The sequence below is a fragment of the Sebastes fasciatus genome, chromosome 16, assembly GCF_043250625.1.
Source record: "Sebastes fasciatus isolate fSebFas1 chromosome 16, fSebFas1.pri, whole genome shotgun sequence".
Taxonomy (NCBI): Eukaryota; Metazoa; Chordata; class Actinopteri; order Perciformes; family Sebastidae; genus Sebastes; species Sebastes fasciatus.
The window spans coordinates 3030715-3053617 of NC_133810.1; the positions used below are offsets into that span (position 1 = coordinate 3030715).

At 43.4% G+C, this 22903-nt stretch overlaps 1 protein-coding gene across 1 annotated transcript; it reads right to left on the minus strand.

Annotated features, from left to right (window-relative positions):
• Positions 1-1206: 1206 nt before the first annotated feature.
• prr7 (proline rich 7 (synaptic)) lies at positions 1207-12148 on the minus strand. The gene is made up of 2 exons (XM_074611284.1): positions 11473-12148; positions 1207-2908 (listed from the first exon to the last, which is right to left on the minus strand). Exons 1-2 carry the CDS (start codon positions 11819-11821, stop codon positions 2265-2267), a joined length of 993 nt encoding a protein of 330 aa, XP_074467385.1. The 5' UTR covers positions 11822-12148; the 3' UTR covers positions 1207-2264.
• Between the last annotated feature and the right edge of the window lie 10755 nt (positions 12149-22903).

The following is a 22903-nucleotide window of genomic DNA, read 5'->3' on the forward strand; positions in this document are numbered from 1 at the left end:
ATCCGCGTGAATACGTTACGCTCAGAGCTAGTAACGTAGAATAAAGGCAAGAAAGACCTATTTTTGCTTTTTGGACGCGCTGAGAGGTAATTTACATTGTCACTTCCTGAGCGCCTCCTTGCAGGTTGGAGACACGTAACCATGGTAACCCCTCATGTGACCAAACGGTGACTTGTGAGAATCATAAAGTCCAGTGTTTGCATACTGTAATATTTCACTGGAAATAATCTGCAATTCACGTAACTATTGGTTTCGGACGTACTAAAAAATCTCACGTACTGTTTTAATGTACTAAAAGTAGCATGTTAGTGTGCAAACCTGCAAACAGGAAGTTAACTGGAACACATTTGAAATGCTCTTTACTTGCAGAAAAACATCTGAGCTCGATTTTGTCTTCGCTACTATCACGTCAGATCTCTCTCCTCCGCTCCAGAGGGACAGGCTGAGATGAAGGGAAGTAAGTGACTTGTTTTGAGCACAGCGAGACGCAGAAAAAAACATGAAAACCTTTTGCCAGCGATGAGTGGCAGCAATGATGACTTTGCCAAAGTGGCAAATTTCCATTTCCTCGACACTCAGTGCTGCGTCTTACACCAATGAAGCAGCAGCATTACAATAAATCAGGGAAATGACACAGAGAACGATGAAGAGGGAATTAAAAAGTGAGGATGCAGAGGGGAGGAGGAGAGGGAGGGGAAGAAGGAGTCAGAGAGAAACTGAAATTCACAATTTACATTAAAGGCTTTCCTGATTGGCAGATTCAGACTCAATTTATAGCTGAGAGAAGCAGAGAAATAAGCTGATGAATAATGCATGTGGAAACTTCTCCTACAAAATTACCTTCCCATACAACTAAACTGTATTCTCAATTACATTTCAAGGGATTACAGTCACAGTTTTAAACATTGTAAATTGAAACAAAAATGCAGCTGTCTTCAGGGTGAAGGTCGTCTGTTTGTTTGACCGATCCACCATCCCGACCTCCTCCCCACGCGGGCTTTACGCACACTTTGATTAAACGTATTTGTGACACGTCAAATACAAACGTAACAAACGCTACATGTCATTTTTCCTGCACTTAGTTCTCACTGTGATCAAAACCATCAGATAGAAAAGAAGAAACAGACGAGAGTAAGCAGGTAAAATAAAATGCAGAACATCCAATAAAATAAGGCCGAAGAAAAAAACTGAAAGGAAGACGTGTAGTGAAAATTAATGGCTTTAATTTTGATTTCAAGATGCTCCAGAGGGAGGGATCCAATATTTAATCTTATACTGCAGTAACCAGTTTGGCTTTCATTAACTCCATCAATTATTGGAAGAAGCCTAGCAGGTGAAGATGTTTTTATTTCACAAGAGAAAAAAGGCATTTGTCACAAAGCTTAAAAGAATCTTAGTAAATTTATACATGAAAAATGTTTTTTTTCACCCAGCTGACGCCGTCCTGAGACCACCGATAGCGCCCAGACTTCCAGAGTTTGTAGTAAAGACATTGAAAACAACGAAGCAGCATGTTACAAAATGCAATCCAAGTACTCTACTTGGTTCGCTTGTGGTGGCTCTTACCTTTTGTTTCGGCTCTAATGTCACAAACAAAAGGGTCACCACGTGTTTCTTTTAAGACTCGCAGCCCCTTGAGATGAGACAAGCTGTGAGCAGAGTCTTCAAAAAAATCAGAGCAGATAAAAGAGGAGAGGTCGTCGTGGGCAACAGACAGTTCCCGGGAGCCATGGCAACGGCAGACTGGTACAATAGGTTGCTCAGGCACAGAGCGAGACGAGAGGAGGGATGAACGGAACGAGAGGGCGACACGAAAAATTAAAATGAAGGGAGTCTGGATGAGAAACAGCTCGTCCTTTTTTACCTCGTTACCGGGTCCTTTTCTCTCACCCCGACTCAATTAGCTTCAATATGACACCAGGATGCTTCTGTTAAACTGTAACTCTCAACAACACTGGTGTGAAACGGTGAGTAATTTCCTCTTTTGCTCGCACACAGAGCTGAAAAAGCCACGATCCCAGCAGAGTAAAGTGGCACCCCTTTCGCCCACAGAGCTGCACCGGGATTTAACTCCTTTTAACGCCGTTTCGCTGCACTTTGACCCTCTTTCAGGGAATGAAATCTCTACTACTAGCGCTGTTAACACGGAGCAGCGAAGGAGGCATATAGACAGGAAGTCTGTCTTTATAGACCTCCTGCTTGAAGGCTCCTCAGAGATGGACCAACGTGTTGGTTAGTTAGACTCCTCCAGTAAGCATCCAGGTCTAGACGGCGGTGCTACGACCCAGCAGAGGGAAGGCTGTCGGCAGGCCACAGCTGGGCTCGAGTCCCCTCAGTCCATGCACGCCCTGAAGACCCTGGAAACCTCCTTGGTACCCACCTTGGAGTCCTTGTATCCCTCCACGAAGTCCTTGTATGCCTCCTTGGAGTCCTTGTATGCTTCCTTGGAGTCCTTGCATGCTTCCTTGGAGTCCTTGTATTCCACCTCGGAGACCAAGTCCGTCATGGTGAGTCCTTGGCTCCCGCCGGGGCATGGTGGCCATCGCGGCGGGGGCAGCCTGGATGGAGCGGGCCCCCGGCGGGGTGAGGTTGTTGTGGTTCAGGTCCATGTTGGACAGGAGGTGACCCAGCGAGTCCCAGCGCTGGGACGAAGGCAGGCGTATCAGGGAGGAGTAGCCCCGCTCGGGGAACACGGGAGGCTTGCTGGTCTCGGACGTGAACACCGGAGGCGGATCCTGGTGTTCCCTGAGAGGCGGAGGCAGCGGCGGTGGTAGCGCGGCTCGGAGCGGGGCGGGCTTCAAGTAGGTGCCCCCCCGCGGGTCGGCCAAGACCTCGCTGTAGGGCGGAGGAGGGTCCTCCATCAGAACGGCCTCCTCGTAGCAGGGCGGCTTCCCGAATATGTCTGTGTCTGGAAAAAAAAGAGGAGATTAATCACAACATGCATCAACGAGTCAAACTGCATCTTAAAAAATTCAACTTTCCCAGAGTCTAAACACGGCAACAAGAGACACTAATGAGCGTGTGGGCTGCATAACGCCGAAGCAATACATAAACAACGTGTTCATCTGCAGGTCACAACCCAAACGGGTGTAATAAACGGCGTCCCACTGTGATACACGTGATCAGCGTGTTCAGCTGTGGGAACAGAAAACCATCACAGCACATTTGTTTCTCTCTCTCTCACATTATCTCCCTTCATCACTCGCTCTCATTCAGGCAACACTTGTTTACCATCTTTCTGCCTCTCGCTGAAGACTGAAGCATCATTTCTAGTGGAGGATCTGCAATGCAGCACATTGTGCAACAACATACATAATCTCTTTTTCACTATACAGACCATGTTTCCCAAAATGAACAGTGTTTTCGTGTCTGTTTTATTCATTTCAGTCAAAATGTTTCCGTTTAGTTATTAAGCTTAGTTTATGGGTTTATAGTATAAAATTGATATTTTTCAATACTGAAGGTTTATTAGATTGGTTTTATAGAATACATCTGGTATACGATACATACTGGTATCATTTTAACATAAGTATACAAACATGGTATTCTTTTTTTTATCCACGTAGATGTATATCTGCCCCTCCAATCTTTAAAATAACCCTTCCTCCCTTCCTCCATGGCACGTTCGTAACACAACCAAAAAAAATGAAAACCATTTGCAAGTACGTTTGTGGCTCGTTCAATAAGCTAAGGTTCAGGACAAGACGTGTGTTCATGTTTGTAAGTTAGATAAGTAGGAAACTTAATGTGGGTTGTTGTTCAGAGTCTGTGGCTCTTGTCTTTGTGTTGCAAATTAGTTTTATATAAATGTAATATCTACCCGCGGACCTCTAATCATTGAGACTGAAAATTCTAATTTGAAAATAATTTAATTTTGGTGAATTTCTGTGAAGTTTGGGAAGAAGTCTGTTGGGTTTCTTGGCACTGATGATTCATCAGAATGTTTATCTGCACTGTGTTGTACAATACGAGCACCGCACAACTCAAATAAAAGCCTTGACGAGATATTTTCTGCAGTATTTTGAACACCAGCCGTTAACAGATTCCTACTTGTTCTCCAGTAATTGGACCATTCAACACCTGTTGCTGATTTTACACTGAAGGACTCCGAACACTGAGCAGCGCTAAACTCTGTTTCTATTAGCAACCAATTATAAAAACTCAGCAGTGAAATGTTCAGACTGATGCAGAAACCTGGATACAAGTTCAGTTTATTGAGCAGAAACACCTTCAGGTTTTTCTTTTGTCACGTTGAGACATGAATCATCACGTTGTGCTGCGGGCGTTTCAGCTGCTATACAGCTGACATAAAGAAAAGGATGTTTTCTTTTATTTATGTCAGATACAATCTCCCATCATGTGGTTGAAACAACAGAAAACAAAACGCTAAATTGTTAAACTCTCAGGTGCAGTTTGGTTGTAGATTTGTGGCATTTTATCGATGCGTCTTGTTACCTGACACAGATTAGTTTGACATTTTCTTCTGGATGACATTAAAGCTTTACTCGAGAGAAATACAAGCACAAAAATAAGATTTTAAAGGAAAAAGTATCTACGGTGCAAAACAAAAGTTCACTCCTGCAACATCTCTAAAATACCTGTGACCTGACAGAAAGCCCGTGTGCATTACGTAAGACGGTGAAGTCTATATTTCAATGTATTGTCAGTATAAAGGAAATATTTTGGGCCTCGGGGCAACAAACTTCAGTCTTGGAGCATTTTTTTTTTGGAACAACTGAAGGCAGTTTCTGTTTCCAGGCTGATAAATCTGCCCAGAATCCTGATCAATATTTGTCCAAATGTTGCACAAGCTCTCTGCTTTAACAGTCGCTCGTCTTGTGCATTTCTTGCAGAGGTTATTTGGAAAAAAAAGAAAGTTTGCACCCCAGAATATGACTTTTTTTTGTCCAATGAAGAATCAAAGGTTTATTTTTTTAAAATGACTAACAACTGAACTAATTTCTTGATGCTGTAGGAATAACAACAGTTTCTCTGTAAAATAGTGAAAGTGTTTTTTGAGATGTTCCAGCTAGCTGGTGGGGAAATGAAGGGGAAAAAAGATATTACTTTCCCTGCAGGGCGTCTTCCACTTTCTCAACCTGAAAACTAAAATAAAATGATCACAGAAAGGAACAGAACTTGTGAGAAAAACAAGAAAAGAAAACTCTTCCAGTCCTCTAGACATAATTATTCCTGAGAGAGGAAATAACATTTAGTATTGCCGGATGTAATCACTTCCAATTTATTTAAATAGCCCGTTCAAGCAGCATGAGTTTGATTGGCATTAATAAAAAAAATAAATAAAAAAATGTCAAAGAGTTTGTCTTTTTCAAGATGTGACTTTTAGAGGGGGCTCAATCACGTCGTTGTAGATGGTATTTAAGGCCCCTAAATAAACACTGCCCCTACTGATCATGTGCTTATTGCATCGTGCGGATGTGTAGCGTTAAATTCTGCGGACGTGTACAACCAGATGCAGGCCTTTTAGAGAAACAAAACAACTACAAAGAGACACAAAGCAACCACAAATAGACGCAAAACAACCACAAAGAGACACAAACGACCACAAAGAGACACAAAACAACCACAAAGAGACACAAAACAACCACAAAGAGATGCAAAATGACTACAGGGAGTGCAAAACAACCACAGAAAGACACAAAACAACCAGAGAGACACAAAACAACCACAAAGAGAAGCAAAACAACCACAAAGAGACACAAAATGACCACAAAGAGACGCAAAACAACCACAAAGAGACACAAAATGACCAAAAAATACACACAAAACAACTACAAAGAGACGCAAAACAGCCACAAAGAGACACAAAACAACCAAAAAGAGACACAAAACCATGGAAAGGTGCATAAAGACTACAAAGAGAACGCACTGCGTCTTGCTCCTATATGTAGAAAAGGTGGCGAGGCCTTTTGCATGTCTGTGCCCAGTGGCTCATTGTCTCATAATCCGCCCATGTGTATAACTCTCAGGTTTATCAGTGAAGTGTATGAACTACACTGCAGACTGGAGTCTCTGCTAACAGCAACAGTGACAGAGTGACGGCTTGTCTCCTGTATGAAATGTCCTCACTGCCCTGCATCATAATAAACTACTGAATGATGAACTGGTCATAGGCCACATCTTTTGTCCTCATCATCTTCTTGCAGTTTGCATGCTTGACTTTGATTCGTCTTTGGCACACGATACGTTGAAGTTAGCAGTCTATTGTGGTGTAAAATATGAATAACTATTAGATATAAATGATCCTGACTTCCAGTGTCCCTGACACAATTACACCATCAAAAAGCAATCCACAGCTCCAACGTGTTTACAACAAACAGCACGGTGGTGTAAATCAACAGCTGTTTGTTGAACTGTTGCCATGGAGCTGGATTTATTTATAGATGCAAATGTATGTGTGAGTGTGTACCTGGCCAGAATCCATCACTCCTACAGGATCAGACTGTCATTGTTGTCCATCTCTCTCTCTGCTGTCAACAATACGAGCAGCTGCCAGCAGCGCTTTAAATACACGTCAGTATAGAAACACACGGGACTGATGTTTCCACCGTCAGAGAGCAGCTGGCTGAGTGAGGGGAAACTATGTGTAGTGTGATACAGGAGCTACTGTATAAACCACACGGTGATCACATTGGTCATAGTGAGTTACAGGATTACACAGAAACATTAGTATGAGTGGTTGAATGTACACTACAAACATTATTTATTCAGTTTAGGTGCCAAAATCTATCTCAAAAGTCTTATTCTTTTGTCTTTTCTCTCCTCGTCTCATCCCTCCTTCTTCGTCTAATCTCCAGTTTTATCTAATTTTCATCAATTTGTACGTATACTCTCTACAACAGGGCTTTTCATCCAGGAGACCGCTGATGTTCACAACGTTAAGTTTCATTGTAACTTTGCAAATGTTGTAATTAGGGATGCTAATTTTGAAGGAAATTCTTAACCGATAACCGACCCTCATGAACCGATTATTAACCGTTAACCGACAAGATTAGTGTCTCGCATGCAGCGGTGCGCCAGCTGCAGGAGCACAACAGACAACGAAGTCTCCAGTTCACCGTCCGGGAGCGTTAACTTAGCAGCTACGATGCTGCGTGTAGTGTCGCGGACATGCAACCACTTTCCCAGTAAAAGTCTCCACCGCACATTTAGTTTAGTTTAGCAGGTTGTCAGCTGTGTGTCTGCCCAGATTCACGATAGCGATTGTCCGACAAACGGAGTGTGTTTTTGTGCTACGTAACTTTTGCGAGAGTCCAACAGACCGTGTGTGTGTTGGCGGTGAGTGTGGGTTTGTCGGTAGCGTTATAGCTGTGAACGTAGGTGTAGCAGACAGTGTGTGTACAGTTTATTTACAATGTTGAACCGCTGCGACCATGAATTTTGACGCCAAGGGGTCTGACAAAAGCGTCAGTATGCGAAACAAGACCCCGAGGTACTTGAACTCCTTCACTTGGAGGTAAGGACTCATTCTCTACCCGGAGTAGGCAATCTTTCGGTTTCCTGCTGAGAACCACGGCCTCAGATTTAGAGGTACTGATCCTCATCCCAGCCTGCGAACCGATCCAGTGAGTGCTGGAGGTCACAGACCGATAATGCCAACAGGACCACATCATCTGCAAAAAGCAGCATGAACTGCATGGTGCACACATGACATGCCGACAGAAAGAAAGGCGCTCTTATTGCACGCTAAATGCCTTGTGCATTACCGTGTCATTCATTCGCCTTTTCTTGCAAACGGGCTGATAAAACGGTCTCAACAAAAACGTTACATTACAGCCTTCATGAAGTTCTGATTTATTGCTGGATTGTTGTATTAGACTGCATTCGTTTTCGCGAGGTGCACTGAATAATCTTGCAACTGAGGTTTAAACGAACTAGATTAGTGAGATTTAGTGGTCAATCTCTAATGCTTCTTGGTTGCGTTTACACTTTCTGATACGGCACAGCTATCGGAAGAAGTGTAACTGGAGTAGAAGTGAAATAAAGTGATGTGATTCTGATCCCAGTCTCACCATCTCCACGTCCATCTCTCCCCTCTGCTATATTACGAGCGAGACAGCTCTCTCTCCGTCCTCTGTTGAGCTCAGCCGGTCGGCACCTGCTTCTCTTTTAGCTCTGCTGCTGCCTGGATACTAAACCTCTTCATCAGTCTGCTTTGTGACCGAGACTCCAGCAACCTTTTGTTTTTATCCGTTACTGTCTGTCTGCGCTCATTAACCATCTCTGACAGCAGCTGGCGCTCCTTTTACTCACTCCAGCTTTCCCTTTACTCCTCTAATAATCTCTCTTTTCCTCTTGCTGGTGTTGGTCCTCCTTCATTGCTTTCTAATTCTTCTCTTCGTCGCTTTTTGATTTATTGTTTTTCCTCTGTAAAATAATTTCAGGTTGTTATGTTAGAGACAACAGCATCATTAAATCTTTGTGCAATCTTAAATTGATGAAACGCTATGCAAATAACAAATCTGCTGTTAATGCTCTAACGGCTATTAGAGCTCGTAGGATTTCAACCCAGTCGGCAGAAAAACTGTAGGCATTGTGCGTTTCTGCAACCACAGATTCGGATTTCATAAATACGATTCATATCAGCCTCGTATCACACTTGCAGAAACGCACGATGCCACGATGTTGTGAAGCGATTGGTTAGGTTTAGGCAACAAAACGACTTGGTTGAGGTTAGAAAAAAGATCAAGGTTTGCGTTCAAATAGTAACGTAACAACATAACAATGCAACAAAACCACTATAGTTAGGTTAAGTAAAGAACTACATGGTTGGGCTTAGACTACAATGTTTGTACAGTGGAAATGTGACTTGACGTTCTTAACATGGGACACAAACAGCAGTCTCCTGGATGAAAGGAGATTTTTAAATCAACACTTCCTGCTTTCATTTCAAAATAAAAGCCCTCAAGCATTTTTTCTATGGACAGAATTCCTTCATTTGTTAACACAAGGCTTTTATTCTGAAATATGAGAAGTCAGTGCTGTGGAACATGCAGTGACTTGGAGCGCTCCATGAATTGATAAAGTATGGGGTTTAAATCAACACTTCCTGCTTTCATTTCAAAATAAAAGCCCTCAAGCGTTTTCTTCTGTGAACAGAATTCCTTAATTTGTTAACACGAGGCTTTTATTCTGAAATATGTGCCGGACATTGTTGTAGAACATGCAGTGACTTGGAGAGCGCCATGAATGAATATGGTACAGAGTTTTAATGGTGGATGATTACTATTATTTACAAATTACCACACGTTTCTTAATCTTTCTCTGTCTAAAATAAATACAAATGATATTTATAATGAAATGAAATGGCCATTAAAAGGAAAACTCTGTGTAGAAAGAGAGGGCTGACAGCAGCAGCAGAAAACGCAGCAGACACGCATTTGTAACGCAGCTGGTGTGAACACCCGACGTATGAATCACGCAGCCGCCACGCGCTCCTGACGTTCCTGGTGTTACCTAGGCTTAAACCTAAACTTCCTATGAAGACGGAAGTTTATTTTGAAAAGACACTATGCATGTAACAAGCATATATTGACACACTCTCCCTGACACGTACAAAACTGACGCTTGGGGGGTACTTAGAGTGTCATGGTTCTGATAGGAAGGGAACGCTTCACGGAGGAATGATTGCAGTGATCAGTAACTCTTTCCACATACAGTATGGGGAGAAACATATCCTCTAAGATGGAGACCTGGGAATCTGTTCCCTCTCTCGCCCAGCTGTGCTCCTACACTCTCCCTCCGATTGTCTCTTTCTTCTTGTCTTTCTGTTCCTCTCTCTTAGTTTAGCCCGTCCGTGTTTGTTGCTCGCTCCGTCGCCGCTGGGCCTCCACAGTCACCACCCACGCCTCAGCGGCAGCTGTCACCATGACGCCCTGCGGGGGAACGCTGCCCGGCAGGCAGGGAGGTGGATGCTGGGAAGCGAAGTGTCTAAAAAAATCTGACACAAGTGAAAAAACTGAAACCCTCCTCCCGTCCTCTGCTTTTTCTCTCTGCATCTATTACTCATACGAATGTTGTGGATTTATTCATTATTTCTCAGTCTTTGTTGTAATTTTTGTACAAATTGTGAGTCTTATGAATGAAATATGCATTTGGTCTGTTAATGAAGAGCGAATAAGATGTGACAGGTTTGATATTTGTCGGTGATTTTACACTCAGCGGTAGAGAAAATATTAATGTTCTGAGAGAGAGAGAGAGAGAGAAGACCTGCAGTGAGTTTAGTGTTGAGAATAATAGACTCAGTGTTTCATATTTTAGTTTAAAGACAGCTTCAGAGAGATGAGGAAAGAAAAACATTCCTCTGCGATTGTTTCATACACTATTGGGGCCGGATATCTTGAAGTCAAAGGCAGCTGGAACTTAAACAAAGCGATTTGAATCAGCAAAGATATTGTTGATTTTCACTTCTAAAACCGGCAGCACGTCAAACCTACAATCATCCATTTTCATGTCACTGGTGCCGGCAAAAACAATAAACAAACTAATCTTTTTAGTGTGTATCGAGTCCTTAATACTGCTTCCAGGAGTCCGAATTTGACAAAAGTTCTCACCTTCTCCCACCGATGCTCTGCTTTTAAGGCCCAGACACACCAAGCCGACATCAAGACGACCGTTGGGTCGCCTCACGTCGCCTGTGTTTTGGCCACAAGGTTGCACTTGAACACACCGCAAAAAACGACAGTTAACGGCCAACTACCGCGTACGCTCTGCGCCTGCGTGAGATGAAATAACTCTCCACACCAGCAGGTCGAGGTAGTCTGTATTCGTCATTCAAAAACGGGAAACCGGAAGACCGAGGACAGCGGATATACAAGCCGTAGTTACGATGCGTACATGAAACAAAGCAGCATTTGCCGACTTTTTTCACCATGTCGCTGTGAAAAATATCCGTGTCTTGGAATGATCAGATGAGATGAAGATGAAAAATGAGGAGAGCCTTCAATGTTTTTCCTCTAGACTTTGCTCGTTGGCTTGCTTTCCTCACGTCCATTTCTCTTCTCGTGCACTGATTGGTTTAAGCTGAACAGCCAATCAGAGTGATTTCTCTTACCGACGAGTAGGGATGCATCGAGTGGGTTGCAGACATCGCCGCAGACCCCTGGCGCCTTCTTTTGGCACAGAGAAGTACTCGTAGCGGTACTCGGTATCGGCGAGAACCAAATTTAAGTACTTGTACTTGTACTCGGTCTGAAAAAAGTGGTATCTGTGCATCTCTACCAACGAGCTCCGCCGCTGATTCAACATGCTGAATCGACAGAAAAGCCTCAGATACGGGCAGACTAGAGCCGATGGTGTGGGATGCACCGCAAAAACTAGACCGACTGAAGCTCATTTCACAGTAAAATGGTTAAAAACTACTGAAAAAAACATTCAAACACCAGCATAAAAAGCATGTGTGCATAGAAGAAGAAAACAAATAGCCAACCAATAAGAATCCCTCTCCGTTACCTGGCATGCTGATCCAGTTCGCTTGGGGCATGGGATGAGGAACCTGCAGAGGAAGAGGCGGCGACAGGATCTGAGGAGGGCAGAACTGCGGTGGCTCCCTGGGCAGCGTTAAAGGTGGCGGTGGAAGCGGCGGCGGAGGAAGAGGCGGCGGGTATCCTGTAGGGTGACAGCTGAGCGGCTCCATCTCTACGGTCCTCAGGCACTGCTCCCTCAGCCGCTCATCGTGGCGGCGCTTCAGCCTGCGCTGCAGGAAGCTGCAGAAGCAGCAGAGCATGACAATGAGGGCCCAGACCAACCAGAAGCCGGCGAAACAGGCCAGGAAGGTGTAGGTGCCCTGCGACATCACCATAGCGGTGACGGAACGGACAGAGGGTTCCTCCCCGAGTCGGGAGAGGTGATTTCAGACGCGCAGGATGTCCTGTTGCCCTCTGTACGTTGTGAAACTTGGAAAGTTTCTCGTCCCTCTGGGGGTCAATAAGAAAAATTCTAATTGCAGATTAATACGCTGACATTGCTATCCTGTGGGCCGTAATCCAAGGTGGGAACTACAATAAAAGCAGGCGATAAAAGGTCGTTAACAGCAGTCGAACAGAGCTCGCTTCTCTGGCGACGACGGTTCAGCCACTTCACTTGAGTGCTGATGCATTTAAGTCAATTTTAAGTGACGACATCCTTCAAAAATTCACTCAATGCTTCACAAAATGGAAACAAGATTAAAATGGCTTCTGTTTTCTTGTTGAAATGATCAAGAAAATCATATCCAAGATCCTTAGAATTGCCTGACGAAGTTAATAATGTCACTTAAAAACAGCTCACATAGATAGTTGTCGAGGAAATCCAGTTACATTCTGCAGCTTTTCTGAATATTAGACGTTGTGCAGTTCCAGTCTTGTTTGTGTTTATGAAGGGCTGTCAATAAAAAGCAGCATCCTCAATAAAATGTGTAATCTTATATATTAGCATTCTTATTAAATGAAGAAGAAGGTGCACAAAATGCCAAAAGTTAATGAAGAGGTTAATCGGCTTGGAGACAGCGTAGTAGTCTCACCAAAACTGATTCTCTCCGCCTGGTTTAGAGATTAATGGATGTAAATCACAGGATGTTACAATGTTGAGGCGTGACGGCAGAAACTGGGCGTAAAAAAATATGATTTTTGTCCAAATGAGGTGTCTGGAAATGAGCAACGTGCTGCACCACGAGCACCACAACCAAATGCATTAAAAGAATCAAAGAATCAAAGGAAATCTTGTGCTTTTTTTAGATAATATTATAGGTAAATTAATTTGTTAAAGTCTCTAGATATTTCAAAGTTACTGGTCCAAACTCGGAAATCTTAGAATCTTTCTTTCTGTTTGTAAATCTTCTGTATCCGTCCAGATGTTTTAGAAATCAGCTCCTCATTTACATGGAAATGTGTCTGAATCCCAGGATGAACACACAGTTATTCCACAAGATTACAGATGAACTCTGCAGCTTCACAGGTGTTTCAACAAGCAGCAAAACATCCATTTCAATTCTCCAGAAAGCTCCAAGCTGCTCCTCTCAATAATCCACCCTCTCAGTGGTGGCGGCTGAAAACGTTCCCATCTTTTCTGATGGAAAATAAAATTGCAATCATCACCTTATTTTTTGAGGCAGAACCTCAATTCCAAGAGGAAAAAATAAATAAAAAAGGAGGAAACAAAGGCGTGTGGCGGCGTCCAATCAGAAGCGCCAAAAAACCCCGGAGGTGATGTGTGAATCCCTGTTGGACACGTTCGTCCACGTGGAGTCAGAACGCTGGTCCCCTTCAGGGCTGCGGGAGGACCGGAGTTGGGGGTCCGTCTACACCGCTGGGACGCCGAATTCTTCCCTCTCAGATCCCGGCGGGACTCCTCGGCCTCACGCCGCCCTACAAAGACACACGGGGAGGAGACGAGACCGTCGTCAGCGACTATCAGAGGACACATTTCAGACAATATTTTCAACACAGTGAGAACTCGGAGCAGTAAAAACAGCGCAGAGGCTTCTAAATCTCAGCTGTTCAGGCAGGATTATAACGCCGACCTCGGGGGGGGGCAGTATCAGTTTCACACTTCAGAGAGCAACAAGCAGAGAAAATATTCACAGTGATGTAGTGAAAGAGAGAGTTACTGAAACAAACACTAAAGCACAGGACACATTATTCCTTATTTTTGTTCAAACTAATGAATTACTCCAGTTCTTCTTTCTACGCTGCACTACTCATTACAGCTCCATAACATTTACATTAAAACGTTATTGATGGTTAAATCCCGCCTGTCGACAGATCAGCATCCTCTGTCAGTGCCTTCCAAAAATAAGAAAATATCTTACACCACCATGGGAATGGTTTGATAAGGTTGAGGCAAAAAAGAGGACTTAGAGATACATCATAGTGTTAAAATAACCTCTTGGTTACGGTTAGGGAAACATTGGTATCATGGTTAAAAGAACATTGACTGTCAGTAGGAAACAGGAACCTAACAGTGATTGTCAAAGTCGGCATCCATGAAGTCGTCTGTGGACTTTGTTTCTCTATAACGTAACATTGTTTCCTACTTTGCTTTGTCACTTGAACATAAACGTGTCTTTATTTGGAATTAGCTGAAATGAGTAAGTTACTGCTAACATTTCATGTTGGGAAGTCGCAAAGAGACGCAAAACTACCAAAAAGGGACACAAAACGACCACAAAGAGACAAAAAATTACTACAAAGACATGCAAAAAAACAAAAAGAGACAAAACGACTGAAAAAAGAGATGCAAAATGTCTACGAAGAGATGCAAAACGACCTCAAAGAAATGAAAAACAACCTCAAAGAGACACAAAACAACTAAAAAAGAGACACAAAACGTCTACAAAGAGATGCTAAACGACCTAAAAGAGACACAAAACGTCTATGAAAAGATGCAAAACGACCACAAAGACACACAAAACGTCTGCAGAGAGGTGCAAAACGACCACAAAGAGATACAAAACGTCTGTGGAGAGATGCAAAACGACCACAAAGAGACACAAAATGTCTACGGAGAGATGCAAAATGACCACAAAGAGACACAAAATGTCTACGGAGAGATGCAAAATGACCACAAAGAGACACAAAACGTCTGTGGAGAGATGCAAAACGACCACAAAGAGACACAAAACGACCACGAAGAAACACAAAACGACCACGAAGAAACACAAAACGACTACAAAGAGATGCAAAACATCTATGGAGAGATACAAAAAAGGAAAAAGAGTTTCAAAACGTCTACGAAGAGACACAAACGTCTATGAAGAGATGCAAAACGACCTAAAAGAGACACAAAATGCGTACGAAAAGATGCAAAACAACCACAAAGAGACACAAAACGTCTTCAAAATGACTCAAAATGTAGGAGAGGTGGTGAGGCCCTTTACATGTCTGTGCCCAGGGGCCCATTGTCTCATAATCCAGGACCACCTATGATATGAATATCCACAGTTGAGGGTTTAATGTGAATATAATATCCAATATCCACCCCAAGTCTGAAGGGGGGACATTAAATATTGGATTCATTCAAGGAGGAAGAAGTAGAGAGAAGACAGAGAAAAGGACGTAGTAGTAGAAGGAGGAGAAGGAACAAAAGGAAATAGTCCACTTAAATGATCTTTGTATAATGATTAGCTTTAACAATGAAAAACAGACCATCATTTATCCCGTCAAAGACAGACGCTGTTCCTCTTCTACTGCTCAAAAAACGCCACCATGTTTATACTTCTGATAAATGTGTGTTTTCCTAAAAAGCATTAAGTGGTTAGAAGGGAACAGTCGGAGGCCTCTAAATGGTAGAAAACAGAATCCATGAATAACTTTGAATAATGACACACAAACAGCAGCTGCTTTTCGCTCCTTAATTTGCTCCAATCGGACCAGCGTTATTTCTGCAGCTTGATTAGCAGCTGATGTCCGTTAGCTGGACCAAAGAGCGAAAAACTTTTATGACAAGAACAAGTAAACGTGTCATTCCCAGAGATGGAGCAGACACTTTGTCCTCTGTCTGGTCACCAAGATGCTTTGTTCCTTCAGAGTTCAGAGAACATGTCAGCAACCACGAACAGACGGACTTCAATTAGACTGCAGACCTCCATCTGGTCAGATCTGACACCCGGAAACTCTGTCTGAAGATTTCTGCTGACAGATTTATACTGAATTGTCTGGTGGTGAGGAAGTTAACAATAGACCCTTTTACAGCCAACGTCATCAAAAATATACGCGAGCATGTCGGCGACTTGATGCCATTGGACCCAAAAAGACTTTTTCCCATAGACTTACATTGGGAAACAGCGGATAACTCAGCGGATATTTTTTTTTTAGCTAAATTTGAGGTACCCAGGACGAAATTGGACAGGTGCATCTGAGGGGAGTTAGGTATCAATTTTTTATTTACAATTTTGTAGTCCTGCACATTGCCTTCACTAGAATCCGTTTTATTGGATACCATGTTTTGGTCATCCAACCTTGGAGCAATAAGGTTTGATGACCAAAACATGGAAGAAAGACGTTGCAAAAACATTCATTCTTTTGCAACCAGAAGTGAGAGAGTGGAGCTAAGTACAACCGAACGCCATAAACCGTATATAAGAAGTGGACGTAGTAACCGTGACCTTACCCATTGGTGGACTACAGTTTTGAAGCCTCGAGTTCGGCATTTTGGCCGTCGCCATCAGTGGACGTCTTTTGGACGGTCGACAAAGACGTCTTTTTAACGTTCACTGTAGACGTTCAATTGACATCAATAGTTGAACGTTAAAAAGACGTTTAAAAAAGACACGCAAAAACTTTCATTCTGGCTCCTCAGTGGACGTCTTTTGGACGGTCGACAAAGACGTTAACTTGACGTCTTTTTAAACTATAGACACCTAATCGTGTTTATCATCTGTGTTCGGATGGTGGATCATCGGCTGTTGTCAGACAACGAGCCGCTAGATGCTCCTGTGAGGTGGAAAAGTCTAAAACACTGTTGTCGACTGTTGTTTTCAATACAATCATATAAATAAACTGTTTATTTTACAATGTATAGATCATCTGCTCATCTCTACACCACCTTCTGAGAGCCAGCCTCTCTGATATGTTTTTCACTAGTCATGAAAAGAGAATTTTCTTTTTGCAGAACCCTGATGAGCTCATGAATGTCATATTTCTTCCCTTTCTGTCTGAACGGCTCCTGAGAGAATCACACTCACCTTGAAACACTCAACAATTGTGACTCATCCCATCGACTGCACCATCTCATGCTGCCACACAACTCAAATAGAGGCTGCAAACATGACATTTTCAGCAATTTTGAAATAACATATCTGTCCTCCGAGAGAAGCAACACCTGCTTTTATCTCACAACGCTAAGTCATCTACTATGACGACTGTGTTTTTTCTTCTTTTCTGGACACTACTGTACGTTACATTTATAGCACGAGTGGAGTTTCATCTTCCACCTCCACACACTTTAACTGGGAATCACACGCTTGTGTCTATTGCAATTTGAAATTGTTGAGCAGAAGGTGATTCATCAGGAGACAGCCTTCCTTCATGAGGTCGCACCGCCGCTGATATATTTCAATCTGTGAGCGCTGATACGGAACAGAGCTTTTGTTTTTCTCCCCCACGCTTCCTGGCAGTCCGATCCCGCCAATCACAGAGGAGCGCTCAACGATATATACTCAGACCTCAACCTCCGCACCCACACATATACGACAACACACATGTACAGTACATACTCACACTATTTATATCCTTCTTTTGTCTTGTATCTTCCTCTCATACTGAAGGACAGAATGATTTAGATTTTAACTGGGGTGCAATAAGCAGAATATAAAAGCAGTAATAGTGGAGGACGTTACATGATTAACCCTTTAATGCAGCATAATACAAGCCCCTTTTACCCATGGAGGCTGCTACAACTTTAAAGGGCCTGACTGGTCCTTATTCTGAAAGGAAAGTTCATGTTTCTTTGAAAAGAATATAGACTGTTTATTAAGATGTATGACATGACAGCTCCCCACAATTTAAGCCAAAACACCTGGATCGCCCCCTGGTGGCTGGCTGCAGTATATATGTCATAAAGCCCGCCTCCTCCGTGTTAGCGGATGGGACATGGGCCAAACTAAAAAGTCAAAGTACACGTCAAATACATTTTTTCCCCAAATACGGTTTCTGTCATTTTAGGTAGTTCTCATCACGCTGATGTTTGTTCAAGTGCTCATTTTCCTGATAAGTTTGGTTTTAAATAGTTATTTGATGATATAAAAAGTAGGGATGGGTCCGATACTGTGCTCATGTACTCGTACTCGCAAAATGGCTCCGATACAACGGCACCAATACCTCTTTAAGGCAGGCGAGACGGGCCGGTGGTGCGCCCAACCCCGCGGGGCCGGGATCCCACCTCAGCCCTCACTTTCATTGCGCCACAGGGTTTTGCTTGCACCCTCTGACTTGCGCGTGCATTAGACTTCTTGGTCCGTGTTTCAAGACGTGTCGGGTGGGTTGCAGACATCGCCGCAGACTCCTGGTGCCTTTTACGTGGGCCGAGCCCCGCCCTGGGTGCATGATGACGCGGTTGGGGCGCACTGAGGACAGTCCACCCCGGTGACGCTTTGGCCACGGCCCCGGGAAGCACCTTCGCCCCGAGCCTTTCCAAGCCGACCTAGAGCCGGTCGCGGCGCACCGCCTCGTATGCGGGACTCTCCAGCCTGCCGTGTGTCGCTCACACCCTCCAGCTGGCTGTTAACGAGGGTCTTTTGGCACAGAGAAGTACTCGTATCGGTACTCGGTATCAGCGAGTACTCAAATGTAAGTACTTGTACTTTTACTCGGTCACACAGTTTCTGTGATATTCAAAAAAATAAACTTGAAAAGCTCAATCATCTAATATCCTGTCAAAATGAAAGTTTCCTTCCTCAAACGCACCTCGACGGGGGCATGAAAACATGCGACTCTCCAGTTTCAGGCTGATCGCTTCATCCAGCCGTTGAACACGTGACGATTCAGTGTTTTTAACTTGAAGGACGACTCTGCAGGCCTCAGCAGGCCACTTCATCTCCTCTGAGGTTTCAGAAAGCAGCAGGTCTGTCTGTCGTCACATTTCACTCAAGAACTCCACGTGATCACTGGAGCCACTCGAGGTCGGTGTCGGATGGAAATATTATGATCACAAGCTTTTCTTCTCCGGTAATGAGTTCTGCTTCTCGTGTCCTTGAATTCTTTGAAACTCGACTGGTTTCATAAAGATCGCTGAGCTTTCACACAATAAGAAAGCTGAACTGAAACAGTGACTATAAGCAAAAGTATTTAACAAGGTTTTTTACATTCATGTTGGATAAACAGTGTTATTTTATCAGACTGTATATAAGAAGTGGACTTAGTCACCAGAAGTGACAGGAGAGGGTGGAGCTAAGTACAACCAAACACCATAGAATGTATATAAGAAGTGGACGTAGTCATCAGAAGTTACAACGAGAGGGTGGAGCTAAGTACAACCAAACACCATAGAATGTATATAAGAAATGGACGTAGTCACCAGAAGTTACAACGAGAGGGTGGAGCTAAGTACAACCAAACGGCATAGAATGTATATAAGAAATGGACGTAGTCACCAGAAGTTACAACGAGAGGGTGGAGCTAAGTACAACCGAACGCCATAGAATGTATATAAGAAGTGGACGTAGTCACCAGAAGTGACACGAGAGGGTGGAGCTAAGTAAAACCAAATGCCATAGAATGTAGTCACCAGAAGTTACAACGAGAGGGTGGAGCTAAGTACAACCAAACGCCATAGAATGTATATAAGAAGTGGACGTAGTCACCAGAAGTTACAACGACAAGGTGGAGCTAATTACAACCGAATGCCATAGAATGTATATAAGAAGTGGACGTAGTCATCAGAAGTTACAACGAGAGGGTGGAGCTAAGTACAACCAAACACCATAGAATGTATATAAGAAATGGACGTAGTCACCAGAAGTTACAACGAGAGGGTGGAGCTAAGTACAACCAAACGGCATAGAATGTATATAAGAAGTGGACGTAGTCATCAGAAGTGACACGAGAGGGTGGAGCTAAGTAAAACCAAATGCCATAGAATGTATATAAGAAGTGGACGTAGTCACCAGAAGTTACAACGAGAGGGTGGAGCTAAGTACAACCAAACGCCATAGAATGTATATAAGAAGTGGATGTAGTCACCAGAAGTTACAACGACAAGGTGGAGCTAATTACAACCAAACGGCATAGAATGTATATAAGAAGTGGACGTAGTCATCAGAAGTGACACGAGAGGGTGGAGCTAAGTAAAACCAAATGCCATAGAATGTATATAAGAAGTGGACGTAGTCACCAGAAGTTACAACGAGAGGGTGGAGCTAAGTACAACCAAACGCCATAGAATGTATATAAGAAGTGGACGTAGTCACCAGAAGTTACAACGAGAGGGTGGAGCTAAGTACAACCAAACGCCATAGAATGTATATAAGAAGTGGATGTAGTCACCAGAAGTTACAACGACAAGGTGGAGCTAATTACAACCGAATGCCATAGAATGTATATAAGAAGTGGACGTAGTCACAGATGTTACAATGACAGGGTGGAGCTAAGTACAAGTTCACCCATTGGTGGACCACGGTTTTGAAGCCTCGAGTTCGGCATTTTGGCTTTTGCAACCAGAAGTGACGAGATAGGGTGGAGCTAAGTACAACGGAACGCCATAGAATGTATATAAGAAGTGGACGTCGTCCCCGTGACCTCATCCATTGGTGTACTACGATTTTGAAGCCTCGAGTTCGGCACTTTGGCCATCGCCATCTTGTTTTTTTGCAACCAGAAGTGACACGAGAGGGTGGAGCTAAGTACAACCAAACGCTGAATAAGACATTTTTAGGCGACCAAAATGGTCAGTACCTTTAAACATAATTTATATCTAAAAAGATGTAGTATCCACCAGTTTGTTAGGTGTATTTTGTTTGTTTTATATTGTCGGCTTTAATTATTGTTTTGGGTGTATTCCAATCTATAAATTGATTTCTCTCAAACACAAAATAAAGTTCATTAATATATAGTTTCACCCCACTTCATCTACCTTATGGGGACTTCTTCAGGAACCCCAGCATGAACACCTCAATCATGTCTGTGTCAAGTCACCAAAACATACTGTACTGTAGGCTACCGATGAGTCCTACATTACGCAACAGACGCACTGCTGTGTGTTTTTAAATGTCCCTTCTTTAATTTCCCTCCATGAGAGAGAGACAGGCAGCAGGAGGATTTATCATCCTGAGATTGAGAATAAAGATTCTTAGAAAAACCGCCACAATAAGGCAATAAATGAATGTTTGTTTGAAGAGTGAGAGACACCCTGTGTACATGGAGATCAGGAGATAAGGTGGCAGGTAATAAAACAACAACACACACTACAGGACACCACAGGTCTCTGTTTGAATTGGTTAAATCAAAACTCACCTTTTAATTCTTTTGGCGTCTCCAACAAGATGACTCACTCATTTACGCGCTCCGGGCCATTTAAGTTTTATGTCCAAAATATTGTAAAAATAACAAAACAAACGATGGTTTAAAAAAACACTTCCCCTCGTCTGTTCAGATCATCTCCCCGGTGAAGGATGTGAGCTCCTCTGCGCTCTCTCTCTCTCTCCTCTCCTCCCTGCCGGGGAGCTGCGCGTCGTGTTTTGGACGACAGGGGTAATAAAAAGAGGTTTATCGGTTCACCTTGACAGCCTGGCTCCTCCTTTCCTCCCTCTCTCTCTCTCCTCTCCTTCATTCAGTCCCTCCCTCTCTCCTCTCTCATCACTAGAGCAGCAGCAGAAGGAGGAGCGGAGGAGCGGTTCGTGACACTTCAGCCTGTCTGCCTGTCTGGATGATGAGAATACAGATCAAACTGCCAGCAGGGGTTTTCCAAGGACGCACGACTTGGCAAAGGAAGACCAGACGCAGCTCTAGGAGAGTTGTAGATTTCAAAATAATAGGATGGCATTTACATGTTATTGCAAAGTATGCACGGGTTGTATTTGTGCTGTTATGGCTTCTCCATTCATGTCTGTTTTCAAACCTGTTCCAGTGCTGCACAAGAATATGTATTCAAGAGTCTCTACCTACTTCAGTAGAGGTGATCTGGGGGCAAAGCTGGCAGCAGAAAAAAACAATTTAGATATTAATATAATTCTGGATTAATGCATGAGGCTGCTGTTACTCATCATTATTCTACAGTTTAAGGTCATTGGCTGATAGAGTAGTTTTAAAATTATGTTTTAATTGCGCTTGACTCAAGAGGCTGCTATGTAGGAAAACAACAATATGCATGCCCCACAGGTCTTTGGCGATGAAAGCAGACGGCACACATGTGGGGGCTGATTGTCTGTTGCCTCGCTGCAGTTTGATCTATTTAAAGGGACTGTTTGTAACTTATACACGTATAAATCGGGTCGGTGTCCCATGCGTGCTCGCGTGTGGCTACGCTGTTCCAATACAAACTACACGGAAGCACCAAAACCGCAAAGTTATATCTAGTGAAGCCCGTCTGTTAAACAGTGTTAACTCTTCCTCCTCCAGCCCCCCCGACCGCCGCCAGAAGACACAGGGGAGACCGTAGCTTTGGTCTGCTTGCCTTCACTCATACACCACGCTCGTTCTCACTCGCTCCACCTCTCGAGTGCATGCACGCACACTACACACTGCAGAAGACGGGAGGCTGAAGCAGAAAAACTCAGAATCAGCATCGATTCATGGAGAGACCTTCGTCTGGTCAGCTAACATTACTGTCAAGCAGCTGAAATATATATTGTGCTTTTAGCTGACGTGTGTCTCCTCACTGTGTTGAGCGATGCTTGTTCTTGTCTATGTAGAGCGAGCACAAGCACGAGCAACAGGACGCTGACTTTAGTTGACTTAACGGCCACAGGTGTCGCTGTTAACAAGACATTTCTGATTCTTACAAACAGACCCTTTAAAGGAGATAGTAACTGTGTTCACCTTGAACAATGTGGATTATCTCCTACTGAGCAAAGCAAAGAAAAACGTGAGATCTCTGTTCACTGTAGGCTAGTTGTTGCCCCACCATCTTTTCCACCAAAAAAATGTTGAGATCACGATTATTTAACACTTTTACTCATTGACTTTGCAAACATCATACATTTAGAACATTTTGTAGCCTAAATGCATCAATCTGGTCCACTTTGAGAACAAAACTATGAGGCTAGATCTATGAAGAACTTTATACTCTAGTAAACACTTTAATCATATAAAAACATTTTGGTTGTTAAAATATGAATCATGATGACACGGCAAAAAAAAAAGGCACACCCATAAAGCATGGTAAACGAGACAGGGTTTGTGTTTGAAGACGGGCCAGGTGAGTTGCCAACATTGCCGCACTGAGGACAGTCCGCCTCACTGCGAGCACTAAG